The 20212-nt window shown below is 34.8% G+C and overlaps 1 protein-coding gene across 2 annotated transcripts in view; it reads right to left on the minus strand.

The window, feature by feature from the left end:
- Positions 1-206: 206 nt before the first annotated feature.
- Positions 207-20212, minus strand: part of LOC142975705 (uncharacterized) — a 62446-nt gene continuing 42440 nt past the window's right edge. For both annotated transcript variants that reach the window (XM_076118706.1, XM_076118704.1), the window contains exons 3-8: positions 19640-19851; positions 17930-18065; positions 7824-7957; positions 7182-7415; positions 4730-4901; positions 207-3226 (exon numbers count right to left, since the gene is read on the minus strand). In XM_076118706.1, coding sequence (XP_075974821.1) covers positions 3084-3226; positions 4730-4901; positions 7182-7415; positions 7824-7957; positions 17930-18065; positions 19640-19851 — 1031 coding nt within the window. In that variant the 3' untranslated portion in view covers positions 207-3083. The remainder of the gene's footprint in view (positions 3227-4729; positions 4902-7181; positions 7416-7823; positions 7958-17929; positions 18066-19639; positions 19852-20212) is intronic.

Genomic DNA, 20212 nt, shown 5'->3' on the forward strand with positions numbered 1-20212 from the left:
TAAAGAACTAGAAATACTTAGTACAAGCATATTACTATTATTATATTTAATTTTCGGGTTGCTATAAACCGATAGACTACAGGAAAACGTGTGTTGTGCAAAGTTGATTGTGATATAGTTATAGCATTAAATATTAATATTGTTAAATGTGTTATAATTCCATATTAAGGGTAATATTTGTTTGTAATAAAACCACAAAAGAGGCTTAAATTAAGCTTTTTATTAATCATTCACATTGTACGACCATGTACATAAATATTTTAATTTAAAATGGCCAGAGGACTAACGAAAATTTCAAACGCCGACAATCGCTTCCTTAAAAAACATAACGTACATTTTTGAATTAAAAAAGGCGTCTTAAAAATAATATTTTTATACAAACTCAGTGCCTAACAAATTGGTTGAAAACAGATAAAATCTTTAACAACAATCGATTTTATGGAAATGTACTTCGAATTTGGTCGGAGGACGTTGGGGTACATTGGCACCAATATTTGAACAAACAATTCAAATATTTTTCATTAAGATTGAACAACAAGATACTGAATAAGAACCTGATATAATACACTAACAATGCAAAATAAACTCAAAGGCTTATTAAACAAGACCTAAATTGAAACAACAACACAATCTGTAACAAGACCAACAAATAGTTTTGACAAACAAATGTCTAACATTTGTAAGTCATAAGTTTAATTAGTTGAATTCCCAAGTATTTGACGTGTTCGTAATACTAACAGGTCCCAAAACTTTCATAGGTCATTCAAACTGTGTAAACTAACCTCAAACAATAGCCTGAAAGACCATTAGGGTCACTGAACAACTATAAGCTATGCTGCGCTGTGCTAAACCACCCTGGTCAAAAATATCATAATAATAATGCCCTTCTCACCGATATTGATGGGTAGATTGTAATCAATATAAAGACTCATGTCCTGATCTTTTTATGACACTGTACTACCGATCAACACTTCTTTCAGATTCCTTTTTAAAGTTTCAATTCTAGGCATATTTCTGTCACTCGTGCGTATGCATTACACGCTATAAAATTGCATGTACCTTCGATCAAAACGAGTCAAATTTAGCCCCATTATACTCTGATTCAGCTCAAATTTAAATCTGTTTTAGCTAGAGGTAATATATAGCAGCACAGCATTATTTTACATAAAAGTAGCAGAGCACAGTACATCTTTACATTGTGTTGACCCTTACCCATATAATTACATAACCGAGCGAGTTTACACTAACAAGTTGTACATGAATCCTAACAATGAACTCATAGATGTATTTGCAGTCGCATTGAACAACTTTTACAACGGCCGTGTCCGGATAAACTGGGTACAATTATTAACTGTGCCCATTTCCCTCTTCGATGTTGTTTATTCAACAAATATGAAGTGGTGGAAGCAGTTTACTGTAGAGGATTTTTAAAACATTTTTTGTAGAAATGTTTTTTCAGCAATTGTCTGGGGACTTGAATTTTATTTATCATCGTAGTACTTGATAGGATTTAAAGTTTTTTAACAAATAAATGAAATCACTATTTCATAGTGTTTTGCTTAACTCTGAAAAAAAAAATATAATCAATTAGAATTGTTCGTAATAAATTTATATTATTAATGTACTTAGTAAATAACATTTATTGGTACGGCCAAAGCGATTGTCGGCTACAGGATGTTACCTAATACGCCTAAATGTATCTATTTTACATTATTCATATACTTTCATCTATACAATAGCACATAAATAATTAATCTATTTTTAAAATATATTTCGCTTCAATATACACATTTTCTTAACTTATCACATCCTTTAGCCTAACAAATAAACTTTCTACAATAGTCAGTGTAAAGAGCTGCAGGAAGACTTTCAACGCCAATAGCGGAGGACCAATCTCGTTTAGGGAATAATTCGATACACCCAAAACATGTTTTCTCATCGCTAACGAAATCATACAATAATATCAAGTTAATTTATCCCAGACGTATAACTCCATTTACTCCAAGTTTGCCCAAAGGGGCTAATCAAATAAATCCCTAAACAAGTCAAGCCCTCCATGGCAATTACGATTAAATATCATAACCTCTGCTTTACAGCGTAACACTAATCATATCGAAAATATTCTGCTGAAATATATTAGACAATAATTTAATTTCTCAAAATACGTTCTCACTTTGAAAATCACCTACCAACATGAAATATTCTTTACGAATGAGGAAATTATAAATGATTACGATTTAACTATTCATCTAAAGACCTTAGATCTACGAATTTTGTAAGTATATCAACACGGGATGGAAATTATAAGAGGTGAAGATGAAACGTGAATTAAGTAGATGTTGGTACTTATAAGCCCGGGGGAAGTATGCTTTGAATATTTCATGGTGACCTTTAATCTAGTAGGGTAAGACAACACTCAAAGCTTAGCGAGAAAGGATTTTATTCCACGATATTCTGTTTCACACTATTGTTATTCTCTGATTAATTTCAAGAACCGTTTCACAGTCACGAGTGGCACTTGCAGTAAGTTCAATGTCTATCTTACATTTATTGTGTAATTTTAGGATTTAAATATAGTTTTTTTCTATTTCAATGAAGTAGTTTAGAAATAACTTGCGTAATAAAATAGCGATAGTTTGGTTAATCGTTGGAACCCTGTAGTAACTAGATCAGATAGGTACTTATAATTGACATACAAAAGCTCAGGAAGAAACAGGACATTAGAAGGTAGACATTGAATTCAAATAACATCGACTTAAAATTAAAATACAGTAACAATTTAAACTCTAGTTACATTTTAACATTAATTTATGAACACATTAAAATTATATTTAAATATAATTTGAAGCTTGGGTTGAATAAGAATAATAGATAAAAAGGGTATAATAATGTAAAAATTGTAAAAAATCTAGCAAAACAAACGTTAGGACAACCATTTACCTTGAAAGTGAGACGAGAAAGCTTAGGGTACACAGATGTATAGTGTAAATAAAGGGTACCTAAGAAATATTGTGTCTAAGAGCTATAAGCGCCTCGGTAGATAAAATATTTGATCGAAGATAGGCGATATTCGCAGCGTCGTTTTAGTATAATTGGAGTGTAAATTCGCGGAGCATGAGTCCGCAGCCGAGGATCCATATTGGGTGTGGCCGCAGACTGGTCGATGTCGCGTTGGCTTGACTCGTCTCGGAGTGTGGCTTCTTCAGACTTAGTTCGTTTACCGCTACTGCAAGTATTTATAGCATTTGAATAATCCTTGAGTTATTACAGATATACATCAATTTGCGTTATAAATTATATCCTACTAAGTCAGAAAGTATTGTGCTTATTTCAAACTTAATTTTGAAAATACTGCTTTTCTATTTAATTATAGCCCTTTTAATACGCCGGGTACTTTTAATTCTTACCCCAAATTAATAAATTTGGATGCATTCAATATAACCAAATTTATTCGTACAGTATTAAAGTCAATTTAGACACCTATTGAAGTTATATTTCCACAATGTCCCTATTGCTAAATGAAAGCTGTTAATCTATCCACACAAAGTGCAAATCTACATCACACAGTTAGTTAGCCGTAATTTTATCGACCGTACTAAAACAGCTCTTTTTATTTTAAGCCGAAACTTAGTTCACTTGCCAAGTTCCGCGGGATTCGCATTAATGTAAATACAAGTTTGTTTCTTCGTTCCGTAGTTTCTTTCAAACGGAATAAATGAGACATTTTAGTTTTTGGCGTCGCTAAGTAAATATTACTTACGAAATGAGGAAGAATAATTAGGAACAATGTTTCTTTTAGCTTTAATTAAAGTTGGTATATTTAAAGACTTACCGTTCGTTCTAGGAAATGTCGTTTACTTTGTAATTATTTTATTTTGGCGAAATACTAAATGATGGACGTCAAAAATTGTACTTTGTTTATGCGTACCATTTTATGAACACTTACTGTAAGGTATCAATTAATATAGATGACAAACATTACTGTCTAGCTGTCTGATCAATGTCGTGTCAACTCTGATTAGTTATACAGTGTTTTGTTTTTTTCTCTTATGAACCGTACCTCGATTGTCTACTACTATCGACTACCGACAACCGACCTGTCATCGATAAATTTTGTATGAAAATCTGATCAGCGCCTCTGACGGGTGTCGTAGGAAACATTTTGGCAGTACATTCTAAATGTCAAATGTCGATAGCTAGCCAGTTGTCGATAGTCGATAGGGGCAGAGAATCGAGGAAAAGTTCTAAAATGTATTGAAAGTCACAAAAACCTGTATAACTAACCGGATTCTACACGACGTTTTTTTTAACTAAGGAGGTAAGTCCCTTGGCTCCTAAGGTGTAATATTCCTGTCTGGTCATCTTACGCCGGTAAATAATATAACATTACTTGATAAGCTGCGACGTACCTTCCTGACCCAAATCCTAATCCTTTACCTCCCTTTACAGAATACAGTCACGAGCATGAAAACAATTCATGACAAATACATTGTATTTTTAAGTTTTTAATTTATGTTCCGTGTATAAAAAAACTGCCTGGGATTTATTAAAAAATAATTAAAATACCGGATACAGCCGAGAAATCGGCAAAAATCCGGCTGTTTAAGATCTTTATTATTTCACTACTGCGATGAACCCACGGTAGGAAAAAATAAAAAAAGGTTTTTTTTTTAATTATAGAAATTAACTTATTCACGCCTGTGACAGTATCAACTGTGAAACCACTCACCCGTCACAGTTTGTTTCTTAACGTCTGCATACTTCTCCCCCGGGCCGACTTCGTCAGGTATGGTCGCGGTGCAAGTCAGCTGTAGTCGGCCGTGTGCAGGCGCCTTTAGCTCGGCTATCGACACCCATAGAGAAATGGGGATGACTGGCGGTGTCCGTGGTCTTTCTTGAATCTGTTAAAAAAGTTCTTTGTTGAAAAGACCTGGTTTTCTTTTTTGGTGGTTAAAATATGGTTTTTTTTTTGAGACACCTGTCGAGAGGATTGACAGATAGTTTATTTTTATTGTTTTATTCTTAAAAAGATAACTCCCGCACTAAGAATAGCTCTTGTGTTGCGAGGACTTTGACAAACATACAAACAACGGACACAAAGTACAACCAGACCCGAAACAATTATTTGTGAATCGCACATCAAAAAATGTGTACTTGATCTATTAATTCTTCAATGACTAACGTCTTTTAAAACATTATCTTTACCAGAAAAATATAACTTGAGCCTTAAAAATAATAGATGTAAAGGTTTTCATAATAGCCTCAGAAAATTTTGATTTCATAATTAAAACAAAATATAGCCCGGGACTTATAGCAGCAATAAATGTTATACAACCAGAACAATCAATGAAGCCCATGAAATTAACATGAGAATGCTTATTATCGTATTCTAAGCAAAGTTCTAAGGTAAAGCATACTTAAATAAGGCATGTTACTTTGAAAACATTTCTTAAGAAGGTTCCAAAACAATTAAATATTCCTCAACTCGCTTAACTCGGAGGAAATTATTAACGTAATCCCCGCTGAGCTGGCAAACTTGAAATATTTTCCATCATTGTAAAATACGACATTGATGCCAAAGATATTCTCAGTTACAAATTGCAATTAAAAAATCTTAAAGCGAGAGCAATACTAAAAAAAAACATTTATAAATCTTTGCCCAATCTACGAGTATATCTATACTAATATTATAAAGCTGAAGAGTTTGTTTGTTTGTTTGTTTGTTTGAACGCGCTAATCTCAGGAACTACTGGTCCGATTTGAAAAATTCTTTCAGTGTTAGATAGCCCATTTATCGAGGTAGGTTATAGGCTATATATCATCACGCTACGACCAATAGGAGCAGAGTACTAGTAAAAAATGTTACAAAAACGGGGAAAATTTTGACCCATTCTCTCTTATGTGACGCAAGCGAAGTTGCGCGGGTCAGCTAGTTAATTCCTAATTGTTTTCTTTTTTAAAGCTAAAGTAATAGCTACTTAAAATTTTCAAAAGCTAGACAGTTTTTTCACAAATAAGTATCATTTAGCGGTCAGTTAGTTACCTATTCATAAACTGACTGCATTAAACATTTTCACTGCAACTTAATAGACTCTCAAGAATACAGAGAAAACGAGACGGGAAAAGATATACAGTGAAACATTGTAACATATTTCATAAGCGTACAATATGTGCGTCCGCATAAATTATCACCACTTCCCAACAAATATTGTATTAACAAACACTCGTAAATAAACATAAACATCATGAACACATATTGGACAATATAAAACAAAGTTACAAAAATGAAATTGGAAATAACGACGAGTCGTTTTCAAAATTTACTCGACGCCACAATAAATGTTCCCACGTCGAAAATGTTTGGTTCAGATACGTCTGGACCGTTTTCATTGCGAATAAACGCGGTTGTCAATTTAAAAAGGAAGGAAAAAAGTAATATTGTGATACAAAATCGGTTGTACTTGAGCCCAATCGACTTTGGATTGAGATTGTCTTTTGTTATTTATTTCAAGACGCCCGCTTTGATTTGTTCTTTATCTGCAACATTGAGATCTTTCAATTTGTACTTTTGAATTGCGGGATTAAAAGTTGTTCATGCCGTCAATAGTTCGAGAAGAAAGTTTCTTTTATTTTCCGAAGATATCCGGGATAGCGAGCGCTGGAAGCATTTTATTTGTTCGCCTTATTTTCCTCTAAACAGAAGCAATTAACAGGTCACTTAATTAAAAGCCGTAAGCTAAATTTCGAGTGCTCACATTCTACGCTGTTCATTTAAATTTTCAGTTTCATATTACCCGAAAGTTAATTAATGCTAGGGTAAAGAAATTCCTAAAAATAACATTGCGTCGTCTGTTGTACGCGTAGCTTAAAAAAAGAAATTTGAATAATAAAGTTAAAAAAAAGCACCAAACAGTTAATGTAAAACGAAATTCACGCATCTGTTAAAATTCTATCTAGATAAACCAAAATATGACCAAATTATTATCGAACCATTATTTACTCTCAGTTACTCAAACAATCAAAGACAATAAACAGACTGTATAGAAAGTCTACCAATGAAAATAAAAAATGTCATAATAACATTAACCATTTAAAAGCAAACAAAACAAACATCGAAGCATAATGGGAACAAAACACTCAAAAACTTAAAAGCACGTCAAATTTAAATCCGGATTGCAAACCTTTGCCATTTCTTCGCTCTGTGCCTCTTTCAAAGTGCACTTATGATGCTTAGTGTTGTTCACAGGTGGCGCTTGAGTAGTTTCGCTCACTAGCGCCCAATATTTCGCTGTGTAGTTAAACTCGGGGGCTATGTAGCGATGCTGGTGCTTCCTGTGACGGTAGCCACCTCCGCCTTTCGTGCGAGTCGAGCTTGACACGCGGTAGGAGAAGTATCGCACTGATTCTTCGTCAACCTGGACAGATAAGAAAATATTAAGAAAGTTACAACAGCTACGCGAAAAGGGAACATTCGGGTCTGATATTGAAAAAGGCATTTTTTGTTTTCCTTGTCTTTTAAGTCTTTTACTTTACCAAAGTTAACTAAAAAGCACGCAATTTTATCTGCAAGCTTAACTAGCTTGCAGATAAAATTGAACAGATAAAATAACTTTCATTTAAATATTTTTTGAGCTCTGGATACTTATTTTACAACACTACAAAGTCAGTTACCTACAGCGTCAGTCAAAGGCTTAGATCAGTACTGAGATCACATCATTATCAATAGACAAGATTCAAGCACAGTCCTCAATTTCAATTTTTTTACAATTGGACCACTACCCCTTCTTTGTCGAGAGTAATATATCATTGCTCATAGCCCTTACCTTTTCATTGTCAATATACCAAGTAAGCTTGGGAGCGGGCGCGGCCGGTGCACTCGTGCAGTTCGCTCGCAGTAAACCACCAACTACGACATCAGGCTTCCCGAACGTTATGATCGGTGGGTGTTTCTGGGCATCTGGACAAATCAATTACATTATTTAGTATTGCTATTTTTGGAATAAAAAAGGGCATTTAGAGAGTCTTTAACTATTGTTTTTGTAGAATGTACTATTAAATTTAATATTTCGTAATCAATTATTTGCTCATAGCTGTTCCTGCTGATAAAAATAGTAATATTGTCGTTTTAATGTACGGTTGCGATTAAGTATAAAAAATATATTTTGAAAACTAGTATTGAGCTTTGTCACTCGAATTTTCTCAGATAACTATAGCGCGTTACGCTAAAATCCAGTATCTGCTCTGTCTGTCTTGTCCAAATGGAAGCGACAATAATCTTTTGATTTCCTTTGTTTTAGGAGAAGCGGTGTGCGGGGCAGTTTAATCAACCATGATACGTGCACTCCAAAACAATACTAACCGTTGAAAATAACTACGTATTGTCACCAATTAGACTGTTTTCTTCTCTAAGCCGTTTGACAATTGCTCTATAAAGACAAATTAGGACACTACTATGTCTCAATTATTTCGAGATTAGACAAACAGAAACAAGTTATTCAAAGGCAATGGCACAGAAGCTTATAACGATCCGTGTGAGATAACATCTCTGTGGCCATTAGCTTGGTAGCCATTGACCCGTTTAATGGAGTTCCGCAACGGCCTGTGGATTTGATGGTAATTAAAACTGCTTTTCGTAACTGCCTAGGGATATGGGGTAAGAACTACAAGATGTATGTTGTGATTATGTGATATGGACTAATTAATGGCAAAGTTAACCTAATTAATAAAAAAAATTGGCTAAAAAAATTCAATATTTTGTTTCAAAACTTTACTTACTGAAGATACTTCACATGAGGACTACCTAAGCATCAATTTATTTAAAATATATCAAACATTCATAAGGTCCCAGATTTGTGTAATTTGTATCTTGTTGCGTGGGTTAGCACAAAAAAAGCCTTAGCAATGCAAATCTGGTATTCATAGTTTACAATCTAATGACCGGCAAATACTTGGGATAAAACTTGAGCTACAGATGCATTCAAATATAAAATCAAGTCAGATTTTCAAATGACACATAAAAGTGTAACTTCCGCTACTATAAAACATACCACGTCAATTTTCCTAAAACCTCACGTAATATGACTACACAGCAATTAGAATATAACACCAATTAATCCACGATCAAGGAATAAATTCATCTTCATTAGTTGAACGCTATCAGAAATAACACACATATTAGAAGCTCGATATCTCACGCGTAATCTGCTATTAATTGAAGCGTCTCTCAACTTGAAGGACTGGGGGTAACGTTATACTTGGGTGGAGTTAAGTGGTGTTTCATAGATTTATAGTTTGAATTTTACTTTATTTGACATAATATTTTGAGGACTTTATAGCATTAATTTGATAGCTTGCAAATAATTTTATGCTGTTTAATGACAGAACTTAAAATGTTAATAGAAAACAAATATTTGCTATAGACACTGTGTCTACTTGGCTTACTTGAAAGAGAATCAGTGATGGGTCTCTTTGATAAAATTTCATATTAGTAGGATACAAGAAGCTCATTTCAAAAGAAATTACAAATCTTTTCATGAATAATGATATTACCATAAATTAAATAAGTCAGCCTGTGACCACGGCGAATGCAACCTGCGCCGAAACGTTAGGCGTTTACCTTAAAATTAAGATAAAATGCGTCTTACCGTTATTCCCGAATTCTATTACACATAAAATAAGTTCATTAATTTGCATTATTTTTACAAAAACAAAGTACTCTTAAAGGCGTAGATCACCACTAAGGTAACGTTATATGCCTATTTCAGTAGCAACCAAAACTTTTACGAACTCTACACAACTGCAAAATTCGTTACCCCCATCAACCTTATAACGCCTTCGAATCTAATAATAGAGTTTCACAATAGACGTTATGATAATGACCAACTAAATGTGAGCTTGGACAATGGTCGGGAAATAAAAAAGTATATTTTGAACGAATGAAGTAGATTATTAAGGATGTAATAAAAGCTAATAGAAGCGAATAAAAATCGTAATACTCGGTGGAAGGGCTGAACAACCGGTCTTTGTAGTTCTGTTCATTATTCATATATGGTGAGAAGTACGATGACATTTTTGAGACAAAGTACTCAAATCTAGACTGCATGCATTGGACATGCAGTCTAGATTTGAGTTTCTGACCACAAATATTTTTTTATGGGAGTATCTTCTTAAATTCTAATAGATTAAAACATTTTTGGGTCTTTGCATACAAATTTAAATAACCCTGCAAAGACAAATTATATGTAGGTTTGGATATAAAAGTGCATAACACAATTATAGAAGCAAAGTAGCACAATTGCCACAATCATATTTTCAAGACTAAAGTATATCAAAAGAGTAGAAAATCCCTCGTTTTCATTTCTATCGTACAATTCTCATCGTGTGAACAACTATCTGTCAAAGATGTCCGCACTATAACCCGGTTATGTGCAGCCAGAAGTTTGAAAAGTTCTGACAACTACGGAAAATTAGGTTATCGATACGCCACTAGTTCGGTAGAGTTTCCCCTCGACATTCACGCTTGCTGATCAAATACGACATCACGATCCGAATATGATACGTGCAAACTTTTCTAAATAGATACTGACAAATATGTTGATGTTCCTTTCTAATCAATATGCGAGAAAGGGAGAAATAATATCATAACTTAAATTAAGGTGAAGGTCACAATTCGTCTTTGCTTTTTTACGTATTACCAAGTGAACTAATTTTGATTGTTACTTTATGTTTGATATTTTCCATTTGAAGTGGTTCGAGATTAGACCAGTATTTTTTGAGACATTTTACAAAAGGCATATTTGTGGTGCTAATAAAATGTAATTTTGCTTGTAGTCGTTTTTCTTTGAAAATTAATCAAGACAGGTTTTAGGCAATTTTGCATTTGGGTATGCTCAAAAATATTGATTGATGCTTTAACAAAAGAACCCAATAAATAAGATTCAGGGTTCAACTCCAAAGTGGAAGCCTTTGCTCAAGAGCGCTTGAAGATTGTGCTAGACGAAATTGTGTAGTCAATAGAAATTATATTCCCTTGTTCTCCCGAGATTGGTATTGGAGCGGACATAATATTGGAAGACATTGCAATGCATTTAATTAAGACTGATAGACTAGACGCAATTAAGTTCCACGAAATAGTTTGAACCTCAATTCATTGTATTATTATGTATTAGCATGCGGGCATGCGCCGAAACATCAGGCATTTCAAGCAAAAATGCGTGTTCGTGTTAATTCCCGTATTATATAACATGTATCAAACAATCTGCCTCTGGGTCTGCTCAGTCGATAGTGTAGGTAATCGACTGCTGATCGTGAAGTCTCGCGTACCATTTGGGAATGGAACGCGAGACGTCGGATAAAAGTAGGTATTGTTGGTTTTTTCTAAATTATATTAAAATATTTTCTCGATAGTACCCCAAAAGTTGGTAACGTGTCCGGTAAATGGCTAAATTCCCCGATTACATGGATTTAAATTGTTAATAGCGAAACGTCGGTGTATTTCGCCTCTGCCTACACGTTTGAGTATTACAGGCGCGATTAGTGAATGCAATCCCGATCTCGCGGGATCCCGATCTCGCGAGATCCCGTGTATTTTTTCGGGATCAATCCCGAAGCATAATATGACGAGATCCCGTTCGGGATTGTCGGAGAGGGCATTTTCAGCAGTTGGCTACATTGCAATAGACTTAAGATGCCGATTAGAAGCTCGTACTATTGATACACTTTGTATTTTAAGAGGCTACTTTCAAAATGCCATGTGATTACTTTTTATTTTGATCTCCTGGAGCTTGATTATGTTCATGTTATTACACCTGTTAATTATGTTACGTTGTTAGTAATATTGAAAAATAAAGGCTTTTATTTTCTTTCAAATAATAATTTATTGACTATCACACACATATTACATTAAACAAGCCGTTCGAATTGTATTATTTTTACTAACTAGACGGGATCCCGAAAATCTCGGGATCCCGCGGGATTGATATTTCTGATCGCGAGGGATCTCGAGTTGACGATCTCGAGTCGGGATTGCATTCCCTAGGCGCGATATTATATAACAATGCGAAGGTTTAAAAGTCGACAATTATTTTTGTAAATATATTGGTACTTCTCCTTTAGTTTTATAGCTCTTTTTGTTACTGTCTTTACGTATACCGTCTGCGTAATCTTTTTAGTTGCCGTTTTAGAAAAGAATTATCATTTGAGTAGCGTTGAAGATTGAACAATTTATATTCATGACTAGTAGACCGTAGTAGACATTACCTAAATTGGATTCTTTTCCTAGACACATTTAGAGCACCAAAACGCTATTTTGGAAGTACAGACAAGATTTTTATGACAATGTTGAAACAAAAAATATCGTTATTTTCACAAAATTAGGCAGGCACATAATAATAAGTACCTTCGTTAAAATGCGATGGGTAGGTTCCATCGTCTCAGACTGGTTTTCCATGAGAGATCAGAAACGTATCACGTAATCAGGCTATAGTACTTTATCGGTCGTATGCATTAGTTAGTCAGGGCTATGTTACAAGTACCGCTTCATTCTCATGTTCATGTTGTGTTTGTCACCTTAACGTGTACTGTAACGCGATTCTCTACAATCGGTACTGACCTGAATCCAATGCTAGACAGCCCGTCAGAGGCATTGATTGGATTTTTATACATATTTTCTGGATGGCCGGCTGTCGGTAGTCGAATCGAGCTAATGTTTAAATAGAAATACTTTAGGTGCTACCTATTGACGTTTCAACAGCCAGTCAAAGCGAGGAACTTAAATAAAAATTTCCTACTATTGATTTTCTTTCTGCGTCACAAATTATAAGCCCGACGCTAGTGGTAACACCTTTAAATAAAACTTAATTTCATTGCAACACAACCTATTCAGAACTTGCTACCTAACTTGTTTGTAATAAGACGCTTTGACGTGTTCAGGGGCTTAACTAACATAAGTTCGTTAATCGGTTTTGAACACAGAGCACGTGTGTTTGTTCATAATTAAAACTGTGTTATTGTTACGATAAGTGCCGTCTATCAAGTTTCCTGTGGAAATATATTATAAAGTTTTATTACTGGATAAAATTTTAGGCTTTGATCTAGTTATTTTTTTCAGACTTATGGTGTTTTTAACTGTCAATAATTCATACATTTTGCATTAACTTATACCGAATTCGTATGATCAAATAAAGCACAATAATAAGAATAAGAGAGTTTAAAAGTTATGATATGTTAACGAACACTTAGGCAAGTAAGGTAGCATCACGATGTTTTCCTTCACTGTTGAAACTTGTCTAGACGTATCATATCATATTTATTTTAAACAAACTTTGCCCCAAGTATCATTAGGGGATACATCTCCTGAAGACTAGTTCAGAGGCTAATACAATGATCTAATCAGAGTAATTAGCATGCGCTAACACAGCTCTCGACACGTCAAACACGTACCAGATATTAACGTTAACGAGACAATTACAAGCTCAGATTCAATCTTACTTCTCTAATAAAATACGTGTCACTGTTTTCACTGAGTTTCTAATTGAAATAACGTTTCAGGGGACTGATAGTTTACTATTCAAATTCTTTATATTCGATAGTTGTTTTTTTTAAATCAGAAAGGCAAATTGTAATCTTATGTCCGTTCTCTATAATCAGTAGCGGGAAATAAGTAAGTCAACTTCTATAGCGTTCTAAACATCACGCAAAATTACTCAAATGTTTATGCTGTATATGTAGCACCATCTAGGATCCATTGTGTAATATTCTGTAATCAATAAATATTCTTTCATCATTTAAAACTGATATATTCTTTACAATTTAATTTGCAACGATTCATATGTGATACTAAAATTGCAACGTTTTATTACGCGGTCATTTCAAATGTCGTAAGCCAACAATGAAAAGGAAATTCTCTAGCATGTCAGAACTTTCTTATGCCAGTCGTATAAAAATGTTCAATGTTCATAGCATACATATGATAGACGGCTTGTTAAATTTTAATTCATTCAAATTCATCCTTGAAGGCTTTTCAGCACTCTTGTTAAACAAATATGTATATTGTATAGCCAACAAAAATTTAGAGTACACAAATCAAGTTTACACGTGCCAAAATCCCTGTTTGTAAACGCTCAGTACAAGGCAACAACATTCGAGATTCTGGAACGGTTCCAACGAAGGAAAGCCAGACAAAATCCGAAAAAACAAGGATAAAGAAACCAGCTAATTGTTATCTGACAGTCACCACCGCTAATAAATAACTATAGTGTAACAACTTAGTTATTTATTTTATTTTTCGTATGGTTAGTGGTCAGCCTAGTGTCAAAATTGTTCAAGCCACTCGAAAGGCGTTTGACATGGTTTAGCGACTGTTATCTTAGTACACCACTAACGAGACCGATTTTTACATGTCCTCCAAAGCACGAAGAAGTTCAGTTTCAATACAACTACGCGGTCACCCATATATAGAACCTTGCTTTTGGTTGCTTAACCGCGCACCTCAATGACTTAGTAGAGAGCCTAGTATGAGAGGTTCGCGGCTGAAGGAGGTATACGGAAATTATGAATTTAGAACATAAGTGTCAGGCAAGCCACCCGTGCGGCGGTATATTTATACAGCTAATTTAGGAAAATAGCAGACTAATTCATTATTATCAAATAAAATGTTCACGCCAAGGCTCCCAACAAAATTATCCAACTATGGTAAAAAAACAAATAATTAAAAGAAACTTTATGACAAGGAATTTCAATTTATTAATCGTAGTCAGAAATCACGCGGAAGTTCAGACGGATATTAACTTTCCAATCAAATGAACGTTGGGAGTAACAAAGCGAAATTAAAATTTTAAAGTTTGAAATACAGTTTTATTACATGACGTTCAGGTTAAACGTAATCTGCTACAACAAATAAATTTCGGTTTATACCTATTTTTATTTACATGTTATTTAAGCGCGTATTTAAAACATGCCAAAGCTTAAACTTTCGCGTTGTATAATGTTCTACGATAAAACGAAGAAATCTACAAACGCTCCATATTCTCAACCTTTTATTTATCACATTATTACGTCCGCACTAAGTCCATTATAAATCTACCGATATACTTCGCTATACATCGAGAGCTTTCCGTGTATTGCGGGTATGTCAGCCCGTCGGCACATTGCTTGCGTTTGTCATGTGACTAGACACTTGGAACGGAAATAAGAAGTCTTGGAAATTCTCTGCTGAGGTAGAATTCTAGTAATATTTTCGAATTGGAAATTTTCTAGAAATAGAAAAATCTTTAAGGCTGTACAGGCAGATTTGTACAAAATACATAAAATCACGCCGTGATATCCATGAACTTCATTGACTGAATAAAAAAATAATGTAAATTTAAAATCACGTCTTATATCTTTTAAGGTTATAATATGGTGAGTTTGTCGGTATAAGATTTGACAAATTAAACAAAGTACGTAAAAAATATCTTATTTATACTTCTGCCTTCCTCGCAGCAGCTTGCTGCTATATTCAGAGACTCAAAATAATATAGCGCATACTGCACTGTATCGGTACTGTTACGCGAAGCTTGAAGAAGCTTTATCCAACTGAAATAACTTATTCATTCTAATGTATGTATTCTGTATTCCGAGTGAATGTTGCGTGAGATTAGTTCGGAGGCGTCTCGGTTGTCAGTTTAAGTGAATTTGAGTATATTATTGTAATCATTAGCATTGATAAAAAAATACAAGTCGTAATATTCTTATTATCTTATGAAGGAAAACTTTCGGGTTTATCTCGAGTACTTATTTTTTCGAATGCTAAATGTATAAGTTATAAACAGCCAAAATGTGATCATGGAAGTATTAGTTTTGTTTGTAACTGCCTCTGTGGCGCGTTCGGTAGTGTATGCGACTGCCGCGCCTGAGGTCTCAGGTTCGAATCCTGGGTCGGACCAAAAAGTCTTTTCTGAGATTTTTTGTTTAAAAATTCTCAGAGATTGCCCGGAGTTAGGAAGTTGAGGTCTTAGACCTCCGTGCCTCGGAGAGCACATAAAGCCGTCGGTCCTGCGCCTGACCTCTCTCTGGTCGTGTCGGTTTAGCCGTCCCACCAGGCTATGAGAGTAAATGAACAGAGATTGTACCCGTGTATTGTGCACACACTTGGCCACTATAAACAATGTCCTGCACAGTTGGCTGGTTTCAATGAAACTGGCCGCCGTAGCCGAAATCGGCCAGGACGACCTCATCATCACAGTTTTGTTTGGGATTCCAACGCACAGAGGTGAAGAAATGACCGCAACCAAACACAACACTACACCACAAACGTCTTACATTACCATCAAATATTCAAGTTGGCAATATCATCTATACTAATATAATAAAGCTGAAGAGTTTGTTTGTTTGTTTGTTTGTTTGTTTGAACGCGCTAATGTCAGGAACTACTTGTCCGATTTGAAAAATTCTTTCAGTGTTAGATAGCCCATTTATCGAGGAAGGCTATAGGCTATATAACATCACGCTACGGTCATTAGGGGCGGAGTAGCAACGAAAAATGTTACAAAAACGGGGAAAATTTTGACCCATTCTCTTAGGTGGCGCAAGCGAAGTTGCGCGGGTCAGCTAGTTCATGTATAAAGTCATACCAAAAATAACACAGTCATCAATTTAAAGATTAATGGAAACCCATTAAACTTTTGTAGCTATTCCTAATTCGTATTTAATTGCTGTAATACCATTTCTGGTAATAGTTTTCACTCACGGCACGCCCGACGATTAGCTTAGAAGCGCAAGGTCGTAAAGATGGGGAACTTTAATGGCACCTTGAGCTAGTTTGAGTTGTAGACTTCATAGTTAGCCTCACGGGTCGGTAAAGTATCAGTGGGTAAAGCAACGTTGCCGCGGACACTTTATAGATAGGTAGTCGCTTATTTGAACTGAGTGTCTCCGTGCTTCAGAAGGCATGTAAAAATTCGGTCTCGATAGTTATCTATTAATACAAAAACCGTTTAACCACGACAAAAGGTTTCTGGCGGCTAAATAATCTAAGACACCGGGTTGCACAAACACATAGGTACATACATACCCAACACATATATTATGTTAAAAAATTGTCATAGTGATTATCAGTTTAGATAATCGTCTTTTACACCATAAAGAATTACGACATAAGGTTGAAGATTTCCTATTGGGCGATATATAGGAAACGGCACCTAAGAAGATAGTTTTTAGTGGTCAAATATGTGCCGAATTCACTATCATACTCTAAGTTAAGTAAGTCTATTTGAATAGAGCCAAGTTTATCTCCGGAGTGCAGAATGTGGACGGATGGACGTTGAGCTTAATTTGATATGGTTTAGCTAATAGCTTTCAGTTAGTTGTAAAGTTGTTTCAGCTGTTTGAAATGATATAACAGCTTATGATGTAATGGGTTAAACAGCTGTAACTACTGCCAGTCATACTAGACAGTTATCATTATGACCTTCGCAGAAATATGTTTCTGTGTTGGTTTTGCGCTAATCTATTTTTTTTAATTCAACCCTATCATCGTCTATTTTATGCCACCATTCGTCTTCAGAACGACTTCAAACATTATAAGTTTCATAAACGTAACTGTAACCATTTTAGTAATTATTTTACATCTGGGGACACGGTAGTGACCCCGCCAAGACGAGCCAAGCATACCAAGTTAGGGATGGAAGAATTAGCCCATGAAGATTCAGCAGCCTGGCCCTGATATCTTTTTTAAAGGGGAAACATTGTGTGGTCGTCTTAAGTAACCTTTTATTTGTTTTATTTTTGGGTGTGGTAACATTATTCAGATATTAAAGTTTTTATTATTTATAGATTTAGATACCACAACTAATAACAGTAAAAAAACAAGATTAAATATATAATTACCTACACTCAAACAAAAATAAACGTCCGATAAAAATAATTTCTAGAATAATATTATTTTACTTACACACAACAGTCAGTAGATGTTCATGTGAGGCTGCCGTGTAGATAGGTGTTTCTAACGACACCTCGCACCAATACATGCCTGACGCCGACGGATCCAAGTTGTCTATCGTGATCGAGTTCTCCGTAGATAACGTCATCTGCAACAAAGATAAACAAACAATGTTACCAATATCATACAATCCTACTAACGTATCCCTGACGCAAAAGTTTAATTTGTTACTCAATCTTAAAACTACTGAACGGTAGCGCGATTCTGTACAGTCGGTACTGTCGAGTATCGAAATTTTGACATTTAGAATGTACTGCCAAAATATTTCCTACGACACCCGTCAGAGGCGCTGATCAGATTTTCATACAAAATTTCTGGATGACAGGTCGGCTATCGCTAGTCGATAGTAGTAAAGAATCGAGCTACGGATTCCGATGAGATTTGTTGATACATCATTAAAAGCCTAGAACTACAAAGATTTTCTTTTCTATTACACACGATTGAAGTTATTAATTATTGGTGAATGCTTATATCATAAGATACTGTGTTTAAGACAGGCACGTTTTTGCCTTGTAGTAGATAGTAAGTTGACAGTTCTTTGAAATAAGTTATTAATAGCTTTTGTTTTATTGTAGTTGTAATTTGTTCCAATAGAATCATTAATTAGTGTCATGAACTTGTTTCAAAAAACCACACAAAAAATTATAGAGTACTATTCTTGGTACTAAACTAAGTAATCTAATTTTAGACAAACTAGCATCTGAAAGAGAGCGACCACAAAAACCTTTAATAAGATTTGAGACAAATCTGAGAAACAGAAATTAGACAAAAGTATTCAACAATGACAGTAATAGAGAAGACTAATTGTGAGGCATAAATAAACAACTTGGAAATAAATATAAGTGGGAATAGCAATGTCACAAATATAAACATTTATCATTAACAATTTCAATTCAACACTAAAAAAGAAAAGCATAATTCACCTGTATTATAATACTTATCTCACCCCATTTAGAACCTAATAAATCACAACACAAGATACATTTCAAGAATCTGCCAACATAAAAGAGACAGCAAATATTCCTTGCGTATATCAAACAAATAAAAAGGGCCGCTCGATTCTATTCAGTTCATAAACTAGTTCTATTGTCATGGAGATTACATGCCTACCTAATCAACAAAGCCTTACAAGAGACGTTTGTCTTGAGTACGTAAATCTAAAGCCAAGTTCAGCAAGTCTTTGAATACGAAGATTTGATTCAAGTACTCTTAGAATATTCCCTGGTGCAGAAGTTTTATGATGTTCGGGGAAATATGTAGCTATCTCGTGTGATATTTTACGAACAAAGAAACTAGGCGTGGAAAAGTTGAATTTTGATGAAACAATATTTTGGGAAAATTTCGTGAAATAACATTTGTTGTTGCAGAATTCGTTGAATTTTGGGTAGAAGAGATATTTGGTTATGCCTAAATTTATATTTTTTGTATTGACTGAAATGATTTTGTTGGCTTTGTTTACTTTATTGACTTCTAGTCTCATTTTGCTGCAAGTTCTTTATTGTCTTGCTATACCAATTCAAATAGCCGCGCAGGAACGATAGCAAAGTCTTTTACCGTATAGTATTGCTAAAGAAATACGAATTCAAAGCAAAGGTCAAATATATCAAAACGTAAACAAAATCTTTTTTGTCTACCACTTCTATACAATGTACATCTACTCACATTAAGCCGTCCTCCTGCGAAGGTATAACTGGTGAACGGCGGGTTCCTCTCCCTCACGTACTGGAGGAGCTTGGTCCCGGTCCTCAGGAATTCGACCTTGTACAGCAGTTGCGGCGGGACCTGGTGCAAGCAGCGGAGTGTGGCAGACCCACCCCGAGCTACCCATGCCGGGGCTACTAGACGGACGTCCACGTCCGTCGCTTGGCCGCTTCCTGGAGGAAAAACAAGTCTTATAAGTATTTGAAGAACCGGGAAAAAAATTTAAAATAAGGATTTTGTTGTATAAGCTGGAATTCCGCAGACTTATTTTGTAAGCAGTTAATGTTGTTGAAAAATAAATTCATACATTGAAAAGATTTTTTTACTTTTAAAGTAACCAAGTAACCGAATAACGAGTAAAAGTTGTGCAGCATATTCTTTTAGCAGGTAATGTTGTTGTTCAGGAAACATTTGTGCAGTACAAATTGCAAACATGACGTTAGAACGAAAAGTATACCGTGTACTCGACCCTAAAAACGGACTCTATGTAAACATCAGATTCCACCAATACACGTAGGAAACAAAAGTAAGAAA

This window comes from Anticarsia gemmatalis, chromosome 9, assembly GCF_050436995.1.
Source record: "Anticarsia gemmatalis isolate Benzon Research Colony breed Stoneville strain chromosome 9, ilAntGemm2 primary, whole genome shotgun sequence".
NCBI lineage: Eukaryota > Metazoa > Arthropoda > Insecta > Lepidoptera > Erebidae > Anticarsia > Anticarsia gemmatalis.